The sequence below is a fragment of the Oryctolagus cuniculus genome, chromosome 2, assembly GCF_964237555.1.
Source record: "Oryctolagus cuniculus chromosome 2, mOryCun1.1, whole genome shotgun sequence".
Lineage (NCBI taxonomy): Eukaryota > Metazoa > Chordata > Mammalia > Lagomorpha > Leporidae > Oryctolagus > Oryctolagus cuniculus.
The window spans coordinates 163,924,307-163,949,761 of NC_091433.1; the positions used below are offsets into that span (position 1 = coordinate 163,924,307).

Sequence of the window (25,455 nt, forward strand, 5' to 3'; positions counted from 1 at the left end):
AGTGTGGGAGAACCAGAAGAAGCTCCCAGTTCCTGGCTTTGGATCAGCCCAGCTCCGGCTGTTGCAGCCATTTGGGGAGCAGTGGATGGATGATCTCTCTCTCTCTCTCTCTCTCTCTGCCTCTGCCTCTGCCTTTCTGTAACTCTGCCTTTCAAGAAAATAAATAAAACTTTAAAAGAAGAAGAAGAAGAAATAAGAAGAAGGAAGAAGAAGAACAGCCAGGACTTGAACAGGTGCCCATACAGGATGCTGTTGTCTCAGGCAGTGGCTTAATCCATTATGCCACAATGCCAGCCCCTGATTTTTTATTAATTTAACAAGAATATTATTTGAAATCAAGGAGGAGTTGAGCCACAAGTTGGAGAGAAGAGGGAGAAAGAAGGCAAAAAGTACAGACACTATTTCACTGCTTTGCCTAGTGCCAGACCTGGTCCTCAGACCTTCATTTTCATGAAGGCAAAAGTACACTCAGTATTTTTTAACTTTCTCTCTTTTTTAAATTCTTTATAGCAACATGAGTAGTTTATTCCTTCTAAAAGCCTTCAAAGTTATTTCTACTCCTAGTAATTATAGCAGTTAATCAGTGAGGGAAATCAAGTAAAAGCAATCAAAGGAAATCCATTGATAATTTCAGATTAGCAAATCAGCTCCTGCCAGCTTCATGTTAAAGGCCAACACAGCTCCTGAACTTGAGCAGCCACAGGTTACAAACAGAGCCAACAGATCTGGACAATTAAACATGTGCCACCCGGTGGTGATTCGGAGAACAAAGCTGGAGTAATTTCTTGGTGGGTGTGGCAGCAACAGTTTGCTCATCAGACTACATGGCCAATCTGCCAAGCTCATCTTTGTCCCTCCCCAAAATGTTCAGAGAGGGCTGACTGATCCTGAGGCTGTGGCTGCATCTGTGTGAGACGCAACAACAAAAGCCCAGGACGCCAATTTCTGTGGTTGTCCAGCAAATGAACAATAGCTTACAAGTTCCTCCCGGGTTTCGGGAGGCCACATGAGCCCACAGCCTCCAGCCCTTCTATGCAGGGTCAAGCCTCGCTTGAAACAGGCTGAGGATGCTCTTCGGCAATTCACTTTCATCAAGGAAAAATCCAAAGTTTCATTTTACAGGTTTGACAAGGTACAGCAACCTCTGGTTTGAGTGTCAAGTTATAGTTGTACTTGATGTTATTTTAAGCACAGGCTACTTTCCAACAGGGTAGAAAGTGCTACAGGCCTGGGGTTTATAGCAGGAAAGGTTGTAAATGTTAGTAAGTTTATTTTTCTTCTTTGAATGAGAAAAGCAACAATCTCATTCCGTTCTGGATTTCAGTCATCTGTTCTGTCTATAGTATACATGGGCGCTCACTGCGGCAGCACATATTGGAACAATACAGAGAAGATTAGCATGGCCCCTGTGCAAGGATGACACGCAAATTCGTGAAACATTCCATATTTTAAAAAAATAGAAAAGAAATATGCTTAGAAAAAAAAATAAAGTATACATGGAGGTTCCAGAAAAGCTCAGAAAAAAAAAAAAAGAAGAAATACAGTGAGTGAAGGATAATGAGAATCTAAACTAAGGTGGAAAGATGGTAATGCCACAAAGCTCAGAACCAGAGAACTCATACTCTGTACTAAGAGGATTGGGTTTTTTTCTCTGCTTGATCTGTGAGAAGAAAAACAGAAATTTAGCTTAGCAAATAACTAACATGAGTAGCATTATAATGGATGTGCTAAGATAACTATTATTTTACTCTCATTGAGGACTGGTATGATAGATTTGTTTTAATCTCATAGGATTTGGGAGAGAGAGAGCCACTCTTTCCTCCATGATAGGTACTAAGAGAACATCTTAGAAAGGTAGAGCATCCTATATAGGTGCTGGTCCAAGACCTGGCTGCTCCATTTTCAATCCAGGTTCCTGCTAATGTGCCCAGGAAAGCAGCGGAGTATGGCCCAGTTCTTGGGTCCCTGCACCCATGTGTGAGACCAGGAAGAAGCCCCTGGCTCCTGACTTCAGCCTGGCCCAGCCCTAGCCATTGTGGCCCTTTGGGGAGTGAACCAGTGTATGGAAGACCTCTCTCTCTGTCTCTCCTCCTCTCTGTAAACTCTGACTTTCAAATAAATAAATAAGTAAGTAGAAAGTGACGGCAAGTAACAAAAGGCTAGACTCTTTAATGAGATAAGTAGCTGTTTAACATCCTTACTTGGCAAGCCAACTAGGTTATGAAGTAAGAATTTGTGGGGGGGCGGTGCTGTGGCGTAGAGGGTAAAGCCGCCGCCTGCAGTGCCGGCATCTCATATAGGCACCAGTTTGAGTCCTGGCTGCTCCACTTCCGATCCAGCTCTCTGCTATGGCCTGGGGAAGCAGTAGAAGATGGCTCAAGTCCTTGGGCCCCTGCACCCATGTGGGAGACCAGAGAAAGCACCTAGCTAATGGCTTTGGATCGGGGCAGCTCTGACCTTTGTGGCCAACTGGGGAGTGAACCAGCGGATGGAAGACCTCTCTCTCTCTGCCTCTCCTCTCTCTGTATAACTCTTTCAAATAAATAAATATATCTTTAAAAAAATAATTTGTGGGCTGTTCAAGAGGCAAGTCTGAGTTTTGAAATAGGAAGAAAGAATTCATGCTCTGGCTCTCTGGGAAGCTGATATGTTACTGTTCGTCAAGGTGGTGTCCTTGAGGCCCCAAGGTCATTCAAGAAGCTGTGTGTAGAGAAGGAGCACAGGGGAGGGGACCAGATGGGCCCTCATTTGAATTCTGGCACTAAATGGCACAAGGACTTAAACTTCTCTGGACTTGGGTCTCTTCATCTGCAAAGCAGGATCCACAAGGGTTCTGATGAACATTTCATGAAGTTATAAACCAACCATTTAACCCTAGGACCTGGTCACTAAGTTCCAGAGTAAACCACTTTCTCTTTCTTCACCCTCCCTTGCCCTGGAAAAAAGAAATATTCTGCCGGTGCCGTGGCTCACTAGGCTAATCCTCCGCCTGTGGTGCTGGCACCCCGGGTTCTAGTCCCGGTCGGGGCACCGGATTCTGTTCCAGTTGCTCCTCTTCCAGTCCAGCTCTCTGCTGTGGCCTGGGAGTGCAGTGGAGGATGGCCCAAGTGCTTGGGCCCTGCACCCCATGGGAGACCAGGAGGAAGCACCTGGCTCCTGGCTTCAGATCAATGCAGTGCGCCGGCCGTAGCAGCCATTTGGGGGGTGAACCAATGGAAGGAAGCACTTTCTCTCTGTCTCTCTCTCTCACTACTGTCTAACTCTGCCTGCCAAAAAAAAATTTAAAAAGAAATATTCTGACATGCCCTACATTTAGTTACAAGGCCAGAGAATGGGGGAGAGATAAGAGAGGTCATTCAGCTAATAAAATTGGGCTAAACCACCACCACTAACAACAGTAACAACATAAAACCCTGCTCCACATTCCTAAACATATGCTGAATCCCTTCACTCAAAACTCCAAGAGGACAATCATCAAGGTGCCATCTCATTCTGCTTAGAACTCCAACCAAAAACTAGCAAGTGCTCCTCTGTATAGACCACCCTCCCATCCCAAAGCGTTGTCTGTTTCTGCATGGTCCTGTCCCTCTCATCCATGGCTAGTGCGGGATCGGTGGAAGCAATTCATGCTTACTGTCCTCAAGCTTTTCATCACAGATAGTTCATTAGATCTGGCAGACACTTTTCCAGTTGCTACCCAGCCTTGCTGCTGGCGACTCAGGGACTGTGTCCCAGGATGGATCCTTTCTTTCAGGCTAGCCTCTCAGTAAGCCCTTTCATTTCAGAGATCTCCTAGTCTCAAATTGTCATTTAACCCCTTGCCACACTTTTCAGAAAGACATGCTGCTGGTCTAGAATCTTAGATGTGGAATCAAAGCAAGAGCAAGAGGTAGAATGGCTTTAGGCTTGATGACTGTAAACTGAGTAGGTCTTTGGCAATAGCAAGGGGGCTGGAGAAGACCACAGAGGCTTCAGAGGCCTGAAGGGGCAGGGCGGCCAGGAGGGTAAAAGGAGGTGGGGGCAGGTTCAAGAGGAGGAATCTGGGTGGCCACTGGGAGGCGGTGAAGCCCAAATGAGAGCCTCTACTGGTCACAGCTTTCACTGTGTTACCCTATTACCCTTTGCGGGTTTTTGTCGCTTTGTATTTTGTTTGCTTTGGCTTTGCAGTAAAACAGTTCTTGAAAATAGCCAAGCCACTGTGGGTTTGTCAGGGAATAAATCCTCACCTCAGTCATTTAGGTAGAAGGAACAGGATGTTTAAGTGACTGAGTATATTGCTGGCAGCAGCAAAGTCAAGTAAAATTGGGGTTTTGTTAAGGAGCAGGAAATTATAACTAGAGGCTTCCCCAGGTACAGTCATAATTTATGAATCACCAGTGTCGGTTACCTGATGGAAATACTAACTAATAATACATCTTATCCACAATAGTCCATAATCCAGACTTTCCATTCATTTGGATTGGTCTTTTCCTCAGTTATTTTGGATTATTACATCTTCATTACATTAGTTTTGTTTGTTACCATGTTTTACTTTCCTCCTTCCTAATTTCTCCTAACATGGAGGGAAAAAGCTAAAGACTATGAATAGATATGGCCCAAGGAAGTATTGTAACACTGGGCCTGGCATGCTGTTACCGTGTATTGCCTCCCCTGCACGGTCCACAACATAGGGATACATTTCTCCTGTTACCCGGTACTAGAGGATCACCTGGGCAAACAAGGAAAGCTCCAGTCCAGGATGCTACTACCCCTTATCATTCATCGAGTGGCCACTGAGTGCTTCAGACCTTCACCACATCTGCCCCTTGTACCTTTCTCTCTATGAGAAAAATGACCCAGGGGAAATGCAGGTGGAAACAGAGCAATGCCTCCCTCAGTGTGGCACTGACTCTCCCTGGAATTTCTCAACATATGTGGCAGGGACGCTGGTGGCCCAGGACACTATACAGTTCCAGGCTTGCCTGGGATCACCTACCATCACTTCCCATTTTTTTTCCAAAAATCATTTCTGAATCTCTGTTTAGACCCCAGAATTCCCAAAGTGGAAACAATAAAGAACTTACCTTAAATCCTAATCAATCTGAAAAGCAAAGGCAATGAATACATGGATACCTTCTCTCTTTGGAATTCCTCTTTCCATCTGACCCCTGGAATGTTGCCTTTATCTTCAGGATCAGAGAGATGTTGATGACATATTTTCTTTCAGATTCAAGCAGTTCTAGAGCCACAGTTTGTCTTTTGGCTTTAAAAACAAATAAAAGAGGGAAGCATGGTTAGCTATTCATTCTCAAAATCCTATGAAATGGTAGAAAGCCATAGAAGGGTATTGCAAGCAGTAACAAGAGACATCAGCAGGTCTTTGGAAGACAGATGGCAGAACGGAGGCCGTGCTTTGTTCAGCAGTCAAAGGGAATGCAGTACTGGTGCTCGCATCTGCAGAGAGTCAGCAGGAACTCAAGAATTGGACACATCAGTCACCTCAGAACTTGCAAATAAGAGGCAATGCTGAGAACAGGAGAAACACTTGAAAGTCCACATAAGGCACAAACACCCAGATCCCACCCCTTGACAGAGTTCCCACTTCTACCCATGGAAAATGGGGAAAATGAAAAAAGAGAGAGAGAGAAAGAGAGAGAGAGAGAGAGAGAGAGAGAGAGAGAGAGAGAGAGAGAAGCCCTGGTCTCTGGGATAAATACTTAAGACACAGAAGAAAGTGGTATTGAGATACCAAAAATGAAAATAAAGGGAATCAGAGAAGGCTTGTAGCCTGAATAATGAGACTCTCTTCAGCTTCTTTCTCCTACAGATCTGAAAGTGGCAGAAGCCACGCTTAACCTTTCCAGGCAGGAGATTGAAGGATCTTCCACTTGAGCCACTGAACTACCCAAAACCAGCAGGCCTACAGACACCGGCAGAAGAGGTCACTTGTCAAAAACGTAGTTTGTCAATTGATTAGTGTAGCTATACCTCAGCCTACTTATTGACAAGCCTGACTAATTTTCTCAGGGTCTTGCTCTTAAATACAAATAATTAGTCAAGGATTCTTAGACTTTTGAATGAAGTAATTACCATAAAATAAAGAGAAGAAAAAAATTACATTTTTTTAAAGGAGGGCCAACAATGAAGAAACAGAGACAATGCAGGATCCAAAAGGAAACTTTAAAAAAAAATCTTACAATTAATCTTCTCAGAGATACAAGAAAAATATTCCAGCCATTTTACAATTACAAGATGCTTTCTTTTAAAAAAAAGATTTATTTATTTATTTGAAAAACAGAGTTACAGAGAGGCAGAAGTAGAGAGAGAGAGAGAGAGAGAGAGAGATCTTCTTTCTGCTGGTTCACTCTTCAAATGGCCACAACAGCCAGGGTTAGTCCAGGCTGAGGCAAGGAGCCTAGAGCTCCATTCAGGTCTTCCATGTGGGTGGCAGGGGCCTAAGCACTTACTTCTAAACCATTATTGCATTTCCCAGGCATGACACTGGGGAACGAGCTCAGAAGCAGAGCAGCTGGGACTTCCACTGGTTCTCAGATATGTGATGCCAGTGTCACAAGCAGCTGCTTAGCCTGCTGTATCATAATGCTGGCTCCACAAGATGCTACTTTTAAAAACAGAATTTTAAAAATAGGAATTTTTGACACTTTTTAAGATAGCAAATATTAAAAAGGAAGAAGATAAATTCAAGTATCTCTCTCCCTGCCAAATAAGAATATGAGGGGTCTTCAAAAAAAAACGGGGGGGCCAGCTCTGTGGCATAGCAGGTAAAGCCACCACCTGCAGTGCTGGCATCCCATACAGGCACCAGTTTGAGTCCTGGCTGCGCCTCTTCTGATCCAGCTCTCTGCTATGGCCTGGGAAAGCAGCAGAAGATGGTCCAAGTCCTTGGGCCCCTGCACCAATGTGAGAGACCTGGAAGAAGCTCCTGGCTTCTGGCTTCGGATTTGCACAGCTCCAACCATTGTGGCCATTTGGGAGTGAACCAGTAGATGGAAGACCCCTCTCTCTCTCTCCACTTCTGCCTCTCTGTAACTCTGCCTTTCAAATAAATAAATAAATCTTTTTTTAAAAGAAGTTTCAGAGAAAAAAAGAAAATGAATTGAGAGGACATCAAATTATTAGTAGGAGAAAAAAATCCCAGGATACGTATTTCTGGAGGAAAGGGCCTTTTGTTATACAGTTGTTCATAATTAATGAAAAAGACTTAAATCTTTGTTAAGCATACCTCATTACTATGAATTCTTAGCATACCAAGGAGAAAATGAAACTCCTAAAAGTGATCAGACAGAAAAATCAGGAAACATACAAAGGAATGAGGATCAGAAAGGTATTATATTTTCCAGTAGCAACATTAGAAACTAGAAGACAATGGGGCCAGCGCCGTGGCTCAATAGGCTAATCCTCCACCTAGCGGCGCCAGCACACCTGGTTCTAGTCCCGGTCAGGGCGCCGGATTCTGTCCCGGTTGCCCCTCTTCCAAGCCAGCTCTCTGCTGTGGCCAGGGAGTGCAGTAGAGGATGGCTCAAGTCCTTGGGCCCTGCACCCCATGGGAGACCAGGAGAAGCACCTGGCTCCTGCCTTCGGATCAGCGCGGTGCGCCAGCCGCAGCACGCTGGCCGCGGCGGCCATTGGAGGGTGAACCAACGGCAAAGGAAGACCTTTCTCTCTGTCTCTCTCTCTCTCACTATCCACTCTGCCTGTCAAAAAAAAAAAAAAAAAAAGACAATGGAACAATTGTTTTAAAATAATGAGAAGGGCCAGGCATTGTGGCATAACAGGTTAAGCTGCCTCTTGCAATGCTGGCATCCCATCTGGGCACTGGTTTGGGTCCTGACCCAGGTCCCTGCTAATGTGCAGAAAATGGCGCAGGTACTAGAGCCCTGAACCCATGTGGGAAACCTGGACGAAGTTCCTGACTTCAGCCTGGTCTAGTTCTTGCCAAGGTGGCCATTTGGGGAGTGAATGAGCAGATGGAAGATCTCTCTCTCTCTCTCTCTCTCTCTCTATGTAACTCTGCCTGTCAAATAAATACATCTTAAAAAATAAATAATGAGGGGAGAGGTTTATTTTTTTAAGATGTATATTTATTTGAAAGGCAGAGTCAAAGATGGAGGGAGAGGGAGAGAGGGAGAGAGGGAGAGAGGGAGAGAGGGAGAGAGGGAGAGAGGGAGAGAGGGAGAGAGGGAGAGAGATATCTTCCATCCACTGCTTTGTTCCCCAAAGGCTGAAATGGCCAAAACTGGACCAGTCTGAAGCCAGGAGCCTGGAGCTTCCTCAAGGTCTCCCACATGGGTGCAGTGGCCCAAGCACTTGGGCCATCCTCCGCTGCTTTCCCAGGCACATCAGCAAAGATGCTGGATCAGAAGTGGAGAAGCCAGAACTTTACCTGCTATGCCACAATGCCAGCCCAGATAGAAGGTTTTATAGTCAGCCAAATTATCCATCAGGTATGTGGAAGTTACTAAATGATTCACTCCAGAAAAAGAAGGAGTAAACCAAGAAACCAAGGGCACACAAAATGAAAATATTAATGTCGAAAACAAACAAATAAGGATCTAACATATGAGAAGTATGAAAGGAATTCCTATGAAAACTTGGAAGTATCAGGGTCAGTGAGTGCAATAGGCCAAAATGGAGCAGGACCACAGAGTCTGTAGGGCAAATGCTTTAGATAATGTAGATGATAGAGTTTCTTTTACATTAGCAAGAAAAATTTGAGATCTGTGTCAACAGATAAGAAGGTAAGAAGGACATAAAAACCATGTTCTTTGGGTGGAAGACTCAATAACAGCAAGATATCAAGGCTCATATAATTGGAATTTTAAAATATACAAAGAGAGTCCGGGATTAGATCCACTCATATATGATCACGTGACTTCTTCCATATAACTCAACAGTGGAGGGAGACACTCTCACTAATGGTGCTGAAGCAACTGGACAGCCATCCAGGAAAAATGAATTTGGAACCCTTCCTCACTGCATACATCAAAGTTTATTCAAGATAAGTCACAGACCTGAATGTGAAAACTAAAACTATTAAGACTTTAGAAGAAAACATGAGAATATCTCTAAAACCCTCATGTAAGTAAAGATTTTTGAGGAGGAAACAAAAGTCACAAACTATTAACAAAGTTGAAAATTGATAAATTGGGCCTCATGAAAATTGTAAATGTCTTATCTTTTTTTTTTTTTTTTTTGACAGGCAGCGTGGACAGTGAGAGAGAGAGACAGAGAGAAAGGTCTTCTTTTGCCGTTGGTTCACCCTCCAACGGCCGCCGCGGCCAGCGCACTGCGCTGATCCAAAGCCAGGAGCCAGGTGTTTCTCCTGGTCTCCCATGGGGTACAGGGCCCAAGCACTTGGGCCATCCTCCACTGCACTCCCTGGCCATAGCAGAGAGCTGGCCTGAAAGAGGGGCAACTGGGACAGAATCTGGCGCCCCGACCAGGACAAGAACCCGGTGTGCCGGCGTTGCAAGGCGGAGGATTAGCCTATTGAGCCACGGCACTGGCATAAATGTCTTATCTTGAAAGACCATTAAGAAAGTGAAAAGGCAAAAAAAAAAAAATGGCTTCACAGACTGGAATAAACTATTCTCAACACATATTTCTAACAAAGAACTCACATTCAGAATATATTTAAAAATTCTACAAATAGGTAATAAAAAGACAAACAACCCAGCTTAAAAGACGGCAAGGGGCCGGCATTGTGGCGCAGTGGGTTAACGCTCTGGCCTGAAGTGCCAGCATCCTACATGGGCGCCAGTTCGAGACCAGGCTGCTCCACTTCCAATCCAGCAGAGTGCCTGGGTCATGTCCTGGCTACTCCACTTTCAGTGCCGCTTCCTGCAAATGTGCCCAGATGTCAAAAAATGACAGCCCAAGGACGCAGGTTTCTACACCTTTGTGGGAGACCCAGATGGATTTCTGGGCTCTTGGCTTCAACCTGGCCAGCTTAGGCTCGTGCAGGCATTTCAAGGAGTGAATCAGTAGATGACAGATTCTCTTTCCCTTTCTCTATTGCTTTTCAAATAAATAAACAAATAAATCTTTTAAAAATTATGGTGAGAGAAAGAGGCCATGAACAAAAATACATACCGTATTATTCTATTTACATGAAGCTTAAAAACAGACAAAATCTATTTATGGTAGTAGAAGTTACAATAGTGGTTCTTTAGATGAGTCTTGACTGGAAAGGTGCATCAGAGAACTTTCTAGGGTGATATAAGTACATACCGTGTATCATGATCTGTGTAGTGATCCAGGGGGATATACATGGTGAAAAATCAGTGACCTTAAGTTTAAGCACTGTGACTTCTACTCTGTAAACTAACTCTCAATGAAGTTCTGCTTTAAAAAAAAAAGCAGCATAATTTTTTTTTAAATGTGGAAGTCAATATCAGTAGAAACTGTCAAAAGAGTTTAAATTGGTGGCTGCTATTCTTCATAAAGATGATTGTAATACTGTTTAATTTTTCATATATTTCATAATCAAAATTAATTGGAGGGAAATGTCACTATCTGACAAACAAGAAGGTTCAGTATGAATTTATGCTATGAAGGAAAGGAAGGAAGGAGAAGAGGAGCGAGGAGAACAGAATCTGGTGCAGGTGCTGTTTAGGTGGGAGACTATTAAAAATCTGGCAAATTGAGGACTCCACATCACTGAGTGGATAGTTTACAAAATCCTGCCCTCTTCTTCAGCAACCTTATGCCGCACCCACTCCCTCACCTCCACCCCCACCCCCACTCCACCCTGCCCGAAGTACTGCGATACTAAATCTCATTCCCCCAGAAGAGTCCCAACTGTAGCCACAGTGAGTGCTGTCACCTCTCCCGGCTTTAGTTGCCTACTGTACCTAAACTGCCAGGACTTAGGTTCTAAGTGCTGGTTCCATTCTGTTCCTTACAATTTCAACCTGCCTTCCCCCTTGGAACTTACCAGCCAAAGAAGTTTCACATAAAACATTTTCCAAGGAGCTGTGTCTACCCTGGCCAGCTTCCTTGAGTTTATCCGGGTGGTCTTTCGTGACATATTCCTCCCCCCACTCTTTGCCATCCTTGGGCTGCCTCCACACGCCAGATGAGAGATGGCCCTTGGATGGGATATCAGTCGAGAGGCAAGTCTTGAGGTTTTCGTCAGCTTCTGGAGTTGTTGGGTTCACTCCTGAAAAATAACACCTGCTTTCAAGAGCTGACTTTCTAAAACATTGTGCTCGGTACTAATTTTTTACTAATATGTTTGTGTTAGGGTACAACTGTCCCTTGAGGATTAAATATATCTGTTAATAGTCAAAAGTTTCCTTCTCCATTTCTGGTCTGTACATTCACTCCTCTTTGGACATACTCTCCTAATTAAGGAGTTTTTAAAAATAAACTTATAAAATAAGATAAGTTTATAGTAGCATGTATTGTCTCTTCGTATCTGCTTCCTTTCAGGTGAGCACACCAGGTACTTGGAGCACTATTAGAAGGAAAGTACAAAAAGAGGAGGAGGAAGGGTATTGAAGACAATGTCTTCCTTTGCAATTCATCCCCTTGACCTTGATAATAGTAAGACGCAGAAAGTAATGAGGAAGGGAAGGATGGAAGCAGGGAAGCTGAAATAATGTCTAAAATTCTGGCAAATTCTTTTTTTCCCCCAAAGAAACCTTTTATTTAAGGAATACAGATGTCATGCGTTTCATAAGTTCAACTTTATGAATATAGATTCTTCTCACTATACCCACTCTCCCACCCCTCCTCCTCCGCCCTCTCCCATTCCCAGTCCCATTCTCCACTAAGATCCATTTTTTATTAACTTTATACACAGAAGACCAACTCTTTACTAAGTAAAGAGTTCAACAATTTGCATGGTTAAAAACAAAATAAAACAAAAAAACTGTACCTCAACAGTCGAGACAAGGGCTATTCAAAATCATTGCATCTTGAAGTTAATTTCATTTCTTTCTTCCTTTTTTTTTTTTAGAAACTTAGTACCAGGCTGTTTTGATTATAACTGCCCTATAGTATGTCTTGAGTTATGGTATTGTGATGCCTCCATCTTTGCTTTTGTTGCATATGATTGATTTATCTATTCAAGGTCTCCTGTGTTTCCATATGAATTTCAACATCATTGTTTTATATCTGAGGAGAATGTCCTTGGTATTTTGATTGGTATTGCACTGAATCTGTAAATTGCTTTTGAAAGTATGGACAATTTGATGATATTGATTCTTTCAATCCATGAACATGGAAGATATTTTCCATTTTTTGTTTCTTCTTCTATTTCTTTCTTTAATGTTTTTTAATTCTCATTGTAGAGATCTTTGACATCCTTGGTTAAATTTATTCCAAGATTTTTTTTTTGGTAGCTATTGTGAATGGGATTGATCTTAGAAGTTCTTTCTCTGCCTTGGCATTGTCTGTGTATACAAAGGCTGTTGATTTTTGTGTATTGATTTTATATCCTCTGACTTTACCAAACTCTTCTAAAGAGTTCCTGTAGTCTCTTAGTGGAGTCTTTGGATCCCCTATATATAGAATCATGTCATCTGCAAAATAGGGATAGTTTGACTTCCTCCTTCCCAATTTGTATCTGTTTGATTTTTTTTTCTTGCCTAATGGCTCTGGTTAAACCCTCCAGAACTACAATGAATATCAGTGATGGTAACAGTGGGCATCCTTGTCTGGTTCCAGGTCTTGGTGAGAATGCTTCCAACTTTTCCCCATTCAATAAGATGCTGGCTGTGGGTTTGTTATAAATGGTTTTGATTGTGTTGAGAAATGTTCTTTCCAAACCCAATTTGCTTAGATTTTTCATCATGAAAGGGTGATGTATGTTATCAAATGCTTTCTCTGCATCTATTGAGATAATCATAAGGTTTTTGTTCTGCAGTTTGTTAATGTGATATGTCACACAGATTGATTTGTGAATACTGAACCATCTCTGCATACCAGGGATACAGGTGAATGATCTTTAGATGTGTTGTTGGATTCTATTAGCTGAAATTTTGTTGAGGATTTTTGTGTCTATGTTCATCAGGGATATTGGTCTGTAGTTCTCATTCTCTGTTGTGTCTTTTTCAGGTTTAGAAATTAAGGTGATGCTGGCTTCATAGAAAGAATTCGGGAGGATTCCCTCCCTCTCAATTGTTTCGAATAGCTTGAGAAGAATTGGAGTTAGTTCTTCTTTAAATGCCTGGTAGAATTCAGCAGTGAAGTCATCTGTTCCTGGGCTTTTCTTTGTTGGGAGAGCCTTTACTACTCATTTGATTTTTGTCTTGGTTATTGCTCTGTTTAGGTTTTCTATGTCTTCAAAGCTCAGTTTAGGTGGGTTCTATGTGTCCAGGAATCTATTCTTCTAGGTTTCCCGGTTTATTGGCATACTGCTCATTGTAGTAATTTCTGATGATTCTTTTTATGTCTGTGATGTCTGTTGTTACATTTCTTTTTTCATCTCTAATTTTATCAATTTGGGTCTTCTCTCTCTTTTTTTTGGTTCGGTGGGACATTGGTGTGTCAATTTTGTTTATTTTTTAAATAGTTCATCTTGCTGACTTTTTTGCATTTTTTGTTTCCATTTTGTTGATTTCTTCTCTAACTTTAATAATTTCTTTTCTCCTATTAGTTTTTGGTTTCATTTGCTGTTGTTTTTCTAGGCCCTTGAGATACATTGATAGCTCATTTATTTGATGCCTTTCCAATTTCTTGATGTAGGCACCAATTGCTATAAACTTTCCTTTTAATAGTGCTTTTCCTGTATTCCATAAGTTTTGATATGTTGTATTATAATCTTCAATTGCTTCCAGAAATTTTGTGATTTCTCTTTCTTTAAAGATTTATTTTATTGGCTGGCACTGCGGCTCACTAGGCTAATCCTCCGCCTTGCGGCGCCGGCACACCAGGTTCTAGTCCCGGGTGGGGTGCCAGATTCTGTCCCGGTTGCCCCTCTTCCAGGCCAGCTCTCTGCTATGGCCAGGGAGTGCAGTGGAGGATGGCCCAAGTACTTGGGCCCTGCACCCCATGGGAGACCAGGAGAAACACCTGGCTCCTGCCATTGGATCAGCGTGGTGCGCCAACCGCAGCATGCTGGCCGCGGCGGCCATTGGAGGGTGAACCAACGGCAAAGGAAGACCTTTCTCTCTGTCTCTCTCTCTCTCACTGTCCACTCTGCCTGTCAAAAAAAAATAAATTAAAAAAAGATTTATTTTATTTATTTGAAAGACAGAGTTACAGAGAGAGGTACAGCCAGAGAGAGAGGTTTTCATTCGCTGGTTCATTCCCCAAATGGCTGCAATGGCCAGAGCTGAGCTGATCTGAAGCCTGGAGCCAAGAGCTTTTACTGGGTCTCCCACATGGGTGCAGGAGCCCAAAGACTTGGGCCATCTTCTACCACTTTCCCAGGCCATAGCAGAGAACTGGATTGGAAGTGGAGCAGCCAGGACACAAACTGGCCCTAAAATGGGATGCTGGCACTGTCAGCTGGGGGCTTTAATCCTCTGTGCCACAGCACCAGCCCCCTTGATTTCTCTTTCAATTTCTTCAATGACCCACTGTTCATTCAGGAGTGTGTTGTTCAGTCTCCATATGTTTGCATATGCTCTAGAGATTCCTGAGTTGCTGATTTCCAGCTTCATTCCATTGTGGTCCAAGAAGATGCATGGTATGATTTTGATTTTTTTTTAATTTGCTGAGACTTGTTTTATGGCCTAGCATGTGGTAAATCCTAGAGAAGGTTGCATGCATTGGTGAGAAGATTGTGTATTCTGCAACTGTAGGATGGAAAGTTCTGTAGATTTCTGTTAAACCCATTTGGTCTACAGTGTCACTTAACTCTGTTGTTTCCTTGCTGATTTTCTGTCTGATAGATATGTCCATTGCAAAAAGTGGGGTATTGAAGTTCCCAATCACTACTGTATTTGAGTCTATGTCTCCCTTTAAATCCCTTAACATTTATTTTAAATAGCCAGGTGCCCTGCAATTAGGTGCATATATGTTTATAATAGTTACATTTTCCTGTTGAATTGATCCCTTAATCTTTACATAGTGCCCTTCTTTGTCTCTTTTAACAGTTTTTGTGTTAAAGTCTATTTTGTCTGATATTAGGATGGCTACACCAGCTCTTTTTTTGTTTCTGTTAGCATGGAATATCTTTTTCTATCCTTTCATTTTGTCTGCATGCATCTTTGTTGGTCAGACGTGTTTACTGCAGGCAGCAAATAGATGGGTTTTGTTTTTAATCCATTCAGCTAGTATGTGTCTTTTAACTGGAGAGTTGACACCATTTACATTCAAAGTGACTAATGATAGATAATGATTTTGCCATGCCATTTTTCCCTAAATATTCCTATTTTTTTACTTTGGATTTCCTTTGTACTATTACTGGGTGACTTTCTTCCTTTATCTTCTTTTGTAGTGATGACCATGTTTCTGTATTTCTGTGTGCAGCACATCCTTAAGCATCTTTTGCAAGGCTAGACGGGTGGGATACATTCTTTCAATTTGTGTTTGTTGTGGAAGGTCTTTATTTCACATTCATTCATAAATGAGAGCTTTGTGGGGTACAGTTCTGGGTTGACAGTGTTCTTCTAAGACTTGGAATATATCTCACCATTCTCTCCTAGCCTATAGGGTTTCTGATCAGAAGACGGCTATGAGTCTAATTGAAGATATTCTGAAAGTAATCTGGTGTTTCTGTTGTACACATTTTAGAATATTTTCTTTATGTTTTACTGTGGAGGGATTAATTACAATGCATTGTGGCAAAGATCTTTTCTTTTTTTTAAGATTTATTTATTGGGGACGGCACTGTGGCACAGTGGGTTAATCCTCTGCCTGCGGCACCAGCATCCCATATGGGTGCCAGTTCTAGTCCCGGCTGCTCCTCTTCCCATCAATCTCTCTACTATGACCTGGGAAAGCAGTAGAAGATGGCCCAAGTCCTTGGGCCCCTGCACCCACGTGGGAGACCCGGAGGAAGCACCTGGCTCCTGGCTTCAGATCGGTGCAGCTCCGGCTATTGTGGCCATTGGGGAGTGAACCAGTGGACGGAAGACCTTTCTCCTTGTCTCTCCCTCTCACTGTCTGTAACTCTCTCTCTCAAATAAATAAATAAATAATTAAAAAAACAACAATATATTTATTTATTTGAAAATCAGAGTTACACAGAGAGAAGGAGAGGCAGAGGCAGAAAGGGAGAGAGAGAGAGAGAGGTCTTCCATGCACTGGTTCACTCCCCAACTGGCTGCAACAGCTGGAGCTGTGCTGATCCGAAGCCAGGAGCTTCGTCTGGGTCTCCTGCATGGGTGTAGGGTTCCAAGGGCTTGGGCCATATTCTACTGCTCTCCTAGGCCACAGCAGAGAGCTGGATTGGAAGTGGAACAGCTAGGACTCCAACAAGAGCCCATATGGGATGCCGGTACAGCAGGCGGCAGCTTTACCTGCTACGACACAGTACCGGCCCTGTGAAAATCTTTTCTGGTCATGTCTATTAGGAGTTCTGTGTGCTTCCTACACTTGAATGTCCCTTTCTTACTCCAATTTAGGAAGTTTTCTGTTATTATTTCACTACAAAGGCCTTCTAATCCTTTCCCTCTTTCCATGCCTTGAGGAACTCCTAGAACCCATATGTTGGGTCATTTGATAGTATCCTGTAGATTCCCAACAGTGTTTTTCAGTGCATTTATTATTCAGCATTTGTGGAGATGCTCATCAGTTTCTGCAAATTGTTTCTTAAGGAAGTAACTTTTGAATTAAATCATCAAGTGTGTGACCCATGAAAATCATACGACATACTACATTTGCCCATGAATTTTCAGCAAATGTCAAATCATTAGTAATTGAAAGAGCAAGAAAGAATGGAGAATACTGGTTCTGGTTTAAACCTCTCCAGCCCTTCTCTCTCCTTGGGTTTGAATGAGTCATTGACCTACTCTTATGCACATCGTGGAGTCTCAGTAAGCACAGGATTTATCTTGCCTGAGTTCTTTCATGCCTGATTTGGGACTTGTGGAGTAGAAGCAGGGAAGGCAGATGAGAGAAGGATTGAATTGCTGGAAGGAAAAAACTCACAGAAGAGTCACTTACCAGGACCCATCATTCCCTTCACATTACCATCTCCCACATGAATGGATCTGGAATCCTGGGCTGCAGAAGAAGAAAAGTTTCCACTCAGTGTTCATTTCACTAACATAGACTAAGCACCTTCTATGAGCCCAGCACTGGGGACAGACACACAGATTTTACTGTTTTGCTGGGGAGACAGAGCAGTAACATAAATAAATAAATAAATAAAATCACAGTATAATGTGGCAAGTGCTATTTTTCTCATGTGTAAAAAAGAAATTATAGTGGTACTTACCTCATGGGATTACTGTTAAGAATTAAGCCAGTTAATATATGGAACTGCTTAAAGTAGTACATGACATGTTATAGGTGCTGGATTATTGTTTGACTGTGATGGAGGTAGAAGTGGTGCTGGTGGTAATAATGAGAAGAGAAAGATGCTGTTAAAATGGAAGTCAGACTCCTTCACTCTTCTACTTAGCCTCAGTGACTTTCCAGTTCCGTGGAAAAGCTGGTCTTCATAATGATCCTGTAGCCCTAGAATGTCTGCCCCACTCCCCCTCTCTTTCCTTTTAACCACACCTTCTGTTGCCTCCTTTTTCACTCTGCTTTAGCCCCATTAGTCTTCTTTCTATTCTTTGAATCTAGCAGTTATGTCTCAATCAGGACCTATTAGAAATTCTTTCCACTAGGAAATCCCACTATGACTTCCCCTTAGTATCCTACAGGTTTTACTTGGCACCCTATTTAAAAGTATAACCACTCTTAACTTATTTTCTTCTTCTTCTTTTAAAGATTTATTTATTTATTTGAGAGGCAGAGTTACAGACAGAGAGACGGAGTGACAGACAGAGGTCTCCCATCTGCTGGTTTACTCCCCAGTGGCCAAAAGGGTTGGGGCTGGGCCTATTCGAAGCCAGGAGCCAGCAGCTTCTTCCAGGTCTCCCATGTGGGTGCAGAGGCCTGTGCACCTGGGCCTTATTCTGCTGCTTTCCCAGGAACATTAGCAAGGAGCTGGATGAGAAGTGGAGCAGCCAGGAATCAAGCCAGTACCCATATGGGACGCTGGAACTGCAGGTAGTGGCTTAACTACTGTGCCAAAATGCCAGCCCCTACTTATTTTAGTCTTAACTTATTCATATCTAACATAATACATATATACATATTTTATTTATCTTGTTCATTGTCTGCTTCTGTCAGAAGAAAAGGCTCTCTAAGGCAAGAACTTTTATTGTTTTGTTCATTTCTATACCCTACCACTGAAAACAGTACCTGGGATGGATGGATGGATGGATGGTTGGTTGGATGGATACATGGACGGGCAGAGGAATACTGGCGGCTATGAGACTCTGTTAGAGGGGCATCTGGCCTGGATTTGATGGGCTGGAGGAAGGATTACACATGAAGAAAGCTGGTGTCAGGGTATTTTCTAGTACATCCTGATTTAAAATGTGGCCCACGGGCCAGCGCCATGGCTCACTTGGCTAATCCTCCGCCTGCGGCGCCGGCACCCCGGGGTTCTAGTCCCGGTTAGGGTGCTGGGTACTAGTCCCGGCTGCTCCTCTTCCAATCCAGCTCTCTGCTGTGGCCAGGGAAGGCAGTGGAGGATGGCCCAAGTGCTTGGATCCCTGCCCCCGCATGGGAGACTGGGAGGAAGTACCCGGCTCCTGGCTTCGGACTGGTGCAGCGCAGTGTGCCAGCCATAGCGGCCATTGAGGGGTGAACCAACGGCAAAGGAAGACCTTTCTCTCTCTCTCACTGTCTAACTCTGCCTGTCAAAAAATAAAAAAAAAGTGGCCCACAGAGCAGCAGCATTGACATCACATGGGAGACTGTTAGAAATGCAAAATCTTGCCAGCGCCCTGGCTCACTAGGCTAATCCTCCACCTTGCGGCACCGGCACACCAGGTTCTAGTCACGGTCGGGGCACTGGATTCTGTCCCGGTTGCCCCTCTTCCAGGCCAGCTCTCTGCTGTGGCCAGGGAGTGCAGTGGAGGATGACCCAAGTGCTTGGGCCCTGCACCCCATGGGAGACCAGGATAAGTACCTGGCTCCTGCCATTGGATCAGCGCGGTGTGCCAGCCACAGCCCGCCAGCCGCGGCGGCCATTGGAGGGTGAACCAACGGCAAAAGGAAGACCTTTCTCTCTGTCTCTCTCTCTCACTGTCTACTCTGCCTGTCAATAAATAAATAAAGAAAATAAAGAAATGCAAAATCTTGGGATCTACCCAGACCTGCTCAACCAGAATCTGATTTTGATAATAGCTTCTCAGCCTCACGTTCAAGTGTGCCCACTAAAGCCCCAGTCTAGAGAACTTTCAGGGTTTGTGAGAGTTAGCCTGGAAAGTGAAGGGGAGATAGAGAGAGACAAGGAGAGGGAAGAACAGGTGTTAAAGGTCAGAGAGAGAGAATACAGAGTGGCATGCAGGGCCTAAGAGAATATCAGGATGCTTGAATATAGGGATAAAATTAGAAGGCAACAAAAACTAAATCTTAGGAGAAAATCAAAGGTTAGTTAAGGCATGGCCTAGTAAACTTTACTCTGAGAGAATTAGGAACCGAAATGAAAATCCAATGAGTAGCCAGAAAGCAGGACTAACATGAAAGCAGCACAGTGCTAGCCAAATGAAGAGAAAGTTTCAAAAAGGCAGATATCAAGGGGGACAAAAACTATCAATAAAAAAGATCAGAAAATAGTTTCAATGGAATGTTAAAGACAGAAGCCAATATTGAAAAAATTGAAGGGCTGGCGCTCTGGTGTAGTGGGTAAAGCCACCACCTGCAGTGCCAGCATCTCATATGGGCGCCAGTTTGAGTCCCAGTTGCTCCACTTTTAATCTAGTTCTCTTCTATGGCTTGGGAAGGCAGCAGAAAATGGTCCAAGTCCTTGGGCTCCTGTACTCACATGGGAGACCTGGAAGAGACTCCTGGCTCCTGGTTTCAGATCGACTTAGTTCCAGCCAATGCAGCCATCTGGGGAGTGAAGCAGTGGATAAAAGATTCTCTCTCTCTCTTTTCCTACCTCTCTGCTCTCTGTAGCTCTGCCTTTCAAATAAATAAATAAATAAATCTTTAAAAAAAGGAAAAGATTGAAAAAATGGGAATTAAGAAAGGGAAGCTAGAAAGTAGAACATATCTTTCAAAAAGAATAGCTTTTGATTGTCTTGAGCAAGAATAGGTCAGGGGTAGGAGGCAAACTTTATTAAAAATTTTTTTTCTTGAAAATGCCTTGGGTGGAGGAGGTAACCCAAAGGAAAAACATGCTTAGTCCTGTAATATGACATTTTCAAACTTGTCAGTTACACAGTTATAAGGCATATAAATTAAGCTTTTGCATCACAGGGCTTACATTAGGGGGCTGCTTTCTCAAATGGAGGATTAGCCATTTGTGGTCAGCAGCCTCACCTCTTGGCATTTATGCCTTTATGTAAGCCCCTCCCTTGGGTGGGAGCTGAATTGAGTGCTTAGCTTCCAATGAATGGAATATGGAGGAAAGGATTGAATGCCACTTCCAAGATTAGGTCATTAAAAGATTGTGGCAGAAAATACAGCTAAAGATTTTAAGAAGCTATTATGGGGCCGGCGCTGTGGCTCACTAGGCTAATCCTCCACCTAGCAGCACCGGCACACCGGGTTTTAGTCCCAGTCGGGGCGCCGGATTCTTTCCCGGTTGCCCCTCTTCTAGGCCAGCTCTCTGCTGTGGCCAGGGAGTGCAGTGGAGGATGGCCCAAGTCCTTGGGCCCTGCACCCCATGGGAGACCAGGAGAAGCACCTGGCTCCTGCCTTCGGATTAGCGTGGTGTGCCGGCCGCAGCATGCCGGCCGCGGCGGCCATTGGAGGGTGAACCAACGGCAAAGGAAGACCTTTCTCTCTGTCTCTCTCTCTCACTGTCCACTCTGCCTGTCAAAAAAAAAAAAAAAGAAAGAAAAAGAAAAAAAAGAAGCTATTACGGAGGAAACTGCTGTATTGTTCTACTTTGTATGTTAGTTACACGTGTGTACATATTGTATGTCTACATGGAAAATTTATTTATTAAGGGCTCTGTTTTAATTGGCTTATAGATAAAAGATTTCTCAAATTTAAACTGCTAAATTAATCAAAGATATGTTTTTTGGTTCATGTGACCTAAATCTCTGTACCAGATGTTTTAAATTTGTTGGTAGAAAGAAACTAAAAATGCTTAAGTCATTGACATGTTTATATGAAGAATTGAGCTAGAAAATTGCAGGCCCAAACCTCCTTCCCCAAAGCTGAAACCCTGTGGGGCGGGGGTTGTATAGTTTCAGTTCCTTATCTTTACAGCTGCACCTGTGTGAGGATAAGCAGCCAAAGCTGTGTAACCCTTGCCTCACCCGCCATTAATGCATCAATCAATTCTAGGAGATGGCCTTTGAACTCCCCGCACATGCTTTGAGTTTCCCGAGGTGTGAGTTGATTTGCTAATGAGCTTCCCATGGTGTGAGATGATTTGCTAGTCTCTGAAAACCCTATAAAAACCCTGACCCTTGACTTCTCGGGGCTGCTCTGTTCCTGCGTGTTCAGAGAGCCCCAGCATGCTGGATCAACCCTGACCCTTGACTTCTCAGGGCTGCTCTATTCCTGAGTTCAGAGAGCCCCAGCATGCTGGATCAATAAACCCCTTGCTGATTGCATGAGAGTATCTCTTGGAGTCGTTCCTTGGGCGGCAGATGCTTCTCAACCCTAACAGTACTTGGGTTTGCTGGCCAAACAAGTTACACTTGTGTTGGATATTTAAGCGATGTTTCCAAATACACGTATTCTTGTCCTGAAACTTATAGAAGGTGGTAGCTTTGGGATCTGCAAGGAGGGAAGGCCTACACATCCGGGAATGGAGAGGCCTACTTCCAGGGAAGAAAGTCCTTGTCAAGGTCCCTGCGGGTGCCTAAAGGTCAACCAATGAGGATCAGACCCGCCTCAACCTTTAACTCCCATGCCCTGAATCTATAAAAGGAGCTCTCCCAATCTCTGACGTGCGACTTTCCTGGCCCCCGCTCTGTTGCTCTGTTGGGACCGGGGAACCTCTCCCAGGAGCGGAACCCCAATAAAAGCCTGTGGATTAATTGATTCGTCTGCCTGGGAAGATCCGTTACGTGCCCGCCAGACACCTTACAGAAGGCATTGGACCTTTGGGTCAATGTTTTCGTAAGCTGTATTTAATAGTTACAATTGCTTGCTAAGTTTTCATTTGATATTAAGTTACTGACAGTAAGTGATCTGGGAAGTCTGACTTGTTCCCTCACTTCTCTATTCTCTTCAAGATGGGAAAATGATTCTATTCTGAAGGACTCTCCATTAAGATGTATGGTTAGATCTCTAAACCTTATAAAAGGAGTGGCTGGGGTCGGCTCTGTGGCATAGCAAGTAAAGGCACTGCCTTAGTGCCAGCATCCCATATGGGCATGAGTCCTGGCTGCTCTATTTCCAAACCTTGTCTCTGCTATGGCCTGGGAAAGCAGCAGAAGATGGCCCAAGTCCTTGGGTCTCTGTACCCGTGTGGGAGACTAGAAGAGACTCCTGTCTCCTGGCTTCGGACCAGTGTAGCTCTGGCCGTTGCAGCCATCTGGGGAGTGAACCAATGGCTAGAAGACCTACCCTCCCTTCCCTCTCTCTCTCTGCCTCAGCCTCTGCTTATCTGTAACTCTGCCTTTCAGATAAATAAATATTTTTTTTAAAAAGGGATGGCTGACATTTTTCTGTAATAATAGCATAGCCAAAATGAGAGTTTAAATTTTGATTTCAGAGCTAGATTTACTTTGCCATGGGCACAATAAACAGGCAAAACCTCCCTTTTCAAATCAAATGAAGGGGGAGAAAGCTTTAATAATGAGTTCAAATTTTATAGATAAGATGGTCATCATGTTTGATGTTAAAGTGAACCCATAGCTTTCCTCATGGGCATTGTCTACAACACAGAAAAACCACTATCAGAATATGCCTATGATTGTAGATTCCTAGCTTAGGCTGCCAAAGATTAGGAATGGGACTGAGCACCCCCTTGACTTATATCCTCTTAAAGGTCTCCTCTGGTCTGTTTTAACAGAAACCATGAGGAAGAAGAAGCTAGGCAGCAGAAGCAATGAAAAGGTAGGTGGCAGGCCAATTAATGGCTGCTTTCACAGTGATCTGCCATCAAGGAGAACTAACAGGTCAGTCCACTGCAAATGGCATTGGTTTTCGATATGGAAAACCAGGGCTTCGGTAGAAGTCAGCTTATGAAGAGCCCTGGCAGCTCTGCAAGCCAAGAGTTGGGTCACTGGAAATGGAACTGCCCTGGAGCCAAAGGACTCCCAGTTCAGAACCACATACCATGTTGGCTCTTAGCTGAAAAGCCCTTCACTCAGCCCAGCTTCCAAAGAAACCACTGCTGTTGAGGGGATGGCCAAGTAGGGTCAGTAACATTGCAGGCAGAACTGTAAATTTCCTTTTAGAGATGTCACCTATCTTCTATTCAGGCCAGCTCGGTAATGAAAGTCAACAGGGTGCTTTCCCCAAGGAGGCTCACATCTCTATGATGTCTCTTCTGGTACCCCATGTGAAGAGAGAGAGGTCTGAGCCTCACAGCTGATCAGGCCTGACAGCCCACCTGATTGTTATCAGGCCCATTCTGTTGGTATCTATTTGTTGTTTAGACAGCAACTTTCTTAGGTCCTCTAATAATGATTCTGTTCTTTGTTTTAGACCCTGTAAGTTTGATCTGCTTGTTAGATTCGTTTTCTCCAGACTTGATACAGTGAAATCCTAGACGGCCATGCACATGAAAGGTTGGATGGAAGCAGTTTCTGCAAGCTGGCACTGCATCTCCTCAAAAAGCCACCTCCTGCTGAGACACCACCACCTGCTGCAACCCTGTCTTGACTGCCATTCCCAAAGACGCCCTTTTCAGCAGGAAGCAACCAGAGCAGACATCTCCCAGTTCCCCTAACAGAAGTTAGGGTCCATTCTTCTGGGGGCAGAATGTGAGGAGTCAGATAGGTTAATAGGTAGTCAGGGTGGTCCCAGTGGAAATTAAGGGTGCAAAATCTTTAGCAAGGTCAAAAGTGCCTGCCTGCCCACTCCTTGAAAGCTTCCTATCTTATCATGAGAATAGCAAGGGAGTGACGATTCCTTCTGAGCTCCTAGTTTATTATAAAGTAAATTAGGTATCCCATCCTTCTGATGGCTCTTTTTGTTTTGTCATGAGCAAGCCTGATAGGATAAAAGATTGCAAATCAGATCTTTTGTTGGGTTTTGTCCCAGCCTTGTAACTGAATGTTAAGTTTTTTTCTTCCCCAAAGTTGTGCTTAAAAACTCCAGTACCACTGACCCCTTCCAGTTTTTCCATCTCTTGGAGCCCCCTCCATGCTACTCTGGCTGGAGGTCTTTGACTCTAATAAATCTTGCTTTTAAATTAAAAAAAAAAAAAGACTGTGGCTTCTGTCTTGAGCATTCTGTTAGATCACTTGCTCTAGCAGACACCAGCTGCCTGTGTTCACATGAGATGACAGCAATGGCTCACACCATTATGGCAACCTCCTGAGAGGCCTTGAGCCAAAGGCAGCCGGCTAAGCTACGCAGATTCCTGACACAGAGAAAATGTGAAATAACAAACGTTTGCTATTTTAAACTACTGCATTTGGGGGTAATAGATAACAGTGGAGCCATTTTATAATTAAGAGTGGGCAAGCCAATTTCTGAAAGTCTGAATTTTTAATCCTGATTTGTTGGTTTTCTTTTTTTATTTGACAGGTAGAGTCAAAGACAGTGAGAGAGAGACAGACAGAGAGACAGGTCTTCCCTCCGTTGGTTTACTCCCCAAATTGTCACCACAGCTGGTGCTGCACTGATCCAAAACCAGGAGCCAGGTCTCTCCTCCTGGTCTCCCATGTGAGTGCAGGGACCCAAGCACTTGGGCCATCCTCCACTACCCTCCCAGGCCACAGCAGAGAACTGGACTGGAAGAGGAGCAATCGGGACCAGAACCCAGTGCCACAGGTGGAGGACCAATCAAGTGAGCCACGGCACCAGCCCCAATCCTGAATTTTAACAACAGCTGCCACCAGTTGTATCTAGAATATCTTATTATGGCACATTATTACCAAATTTCTGAAGCAACTCAGTAGAATAAACTATGACCACATCTTTATGGCAGGAAGGAACCAAACAGCTAATTTAAAACTATATGGGGGCCGGCGCTGCGGCGCAGCGGGTTAATGCCCTGGCCTGAAGCACTGGCATCCCATATGGGCGCCAGTTCTAGTCCTGGCTGCTCCTCTTCCAATCCAGGTCTCTGCTATGGCCTGGGAAAGCAGTAGAGGATGGCCCAAGTCCTTGGGCCCCTGCACCTGTGAGACCTGAGCCTGGATCAAGGTGTAACTATTTTAATTAGGCCTCCATCTTGTAACTTGCGCCTGACCA

The 25,455-nt window shown here is 43.8% G+C and overlaps 1 protein-coding gene and 1 pseudogene across 13 annotated transcripts in view; one reads left to right on the forward strand and one right to left on the reverse strand.

Moving 5' to 3' along the window:
- ARHGEF33 (Rho guanine nucleotide exchange factor 33) overlaps positions 1–25,455 on the reverse strand; it is a 124,111-nt gene that overhangs the window by 45,662 nt on the left and 52,994 nt on the right. For all 13 annotated transcript variants that reach the window (XM_051842971.2, XM_070069220.1, XM_051842978.2 and 10 more), the window contains 3 exons: positions 17,062–17,121; positions 10,937–11,161; positions 5,113–5,242 (listed from right to left, as the gene is read on the reverse strand). In XM_051842971.2, coding sequence (XP_051698931.1) covers positions 5,113–5,242; positions 10,937–11,161; positions 17,062–17,121 — 415 coding nt within the window. The remainder of the gene's footprint in view (positions 1–5,112; positions 5,243–10,936; positions 11,162–17,061; positions 17,122–25,455) is intronic.
- On the forward strand, positions 1,353–1,451 carry LOC127490408 (U6 spliceosomal RNA; annotated as a pseudogene).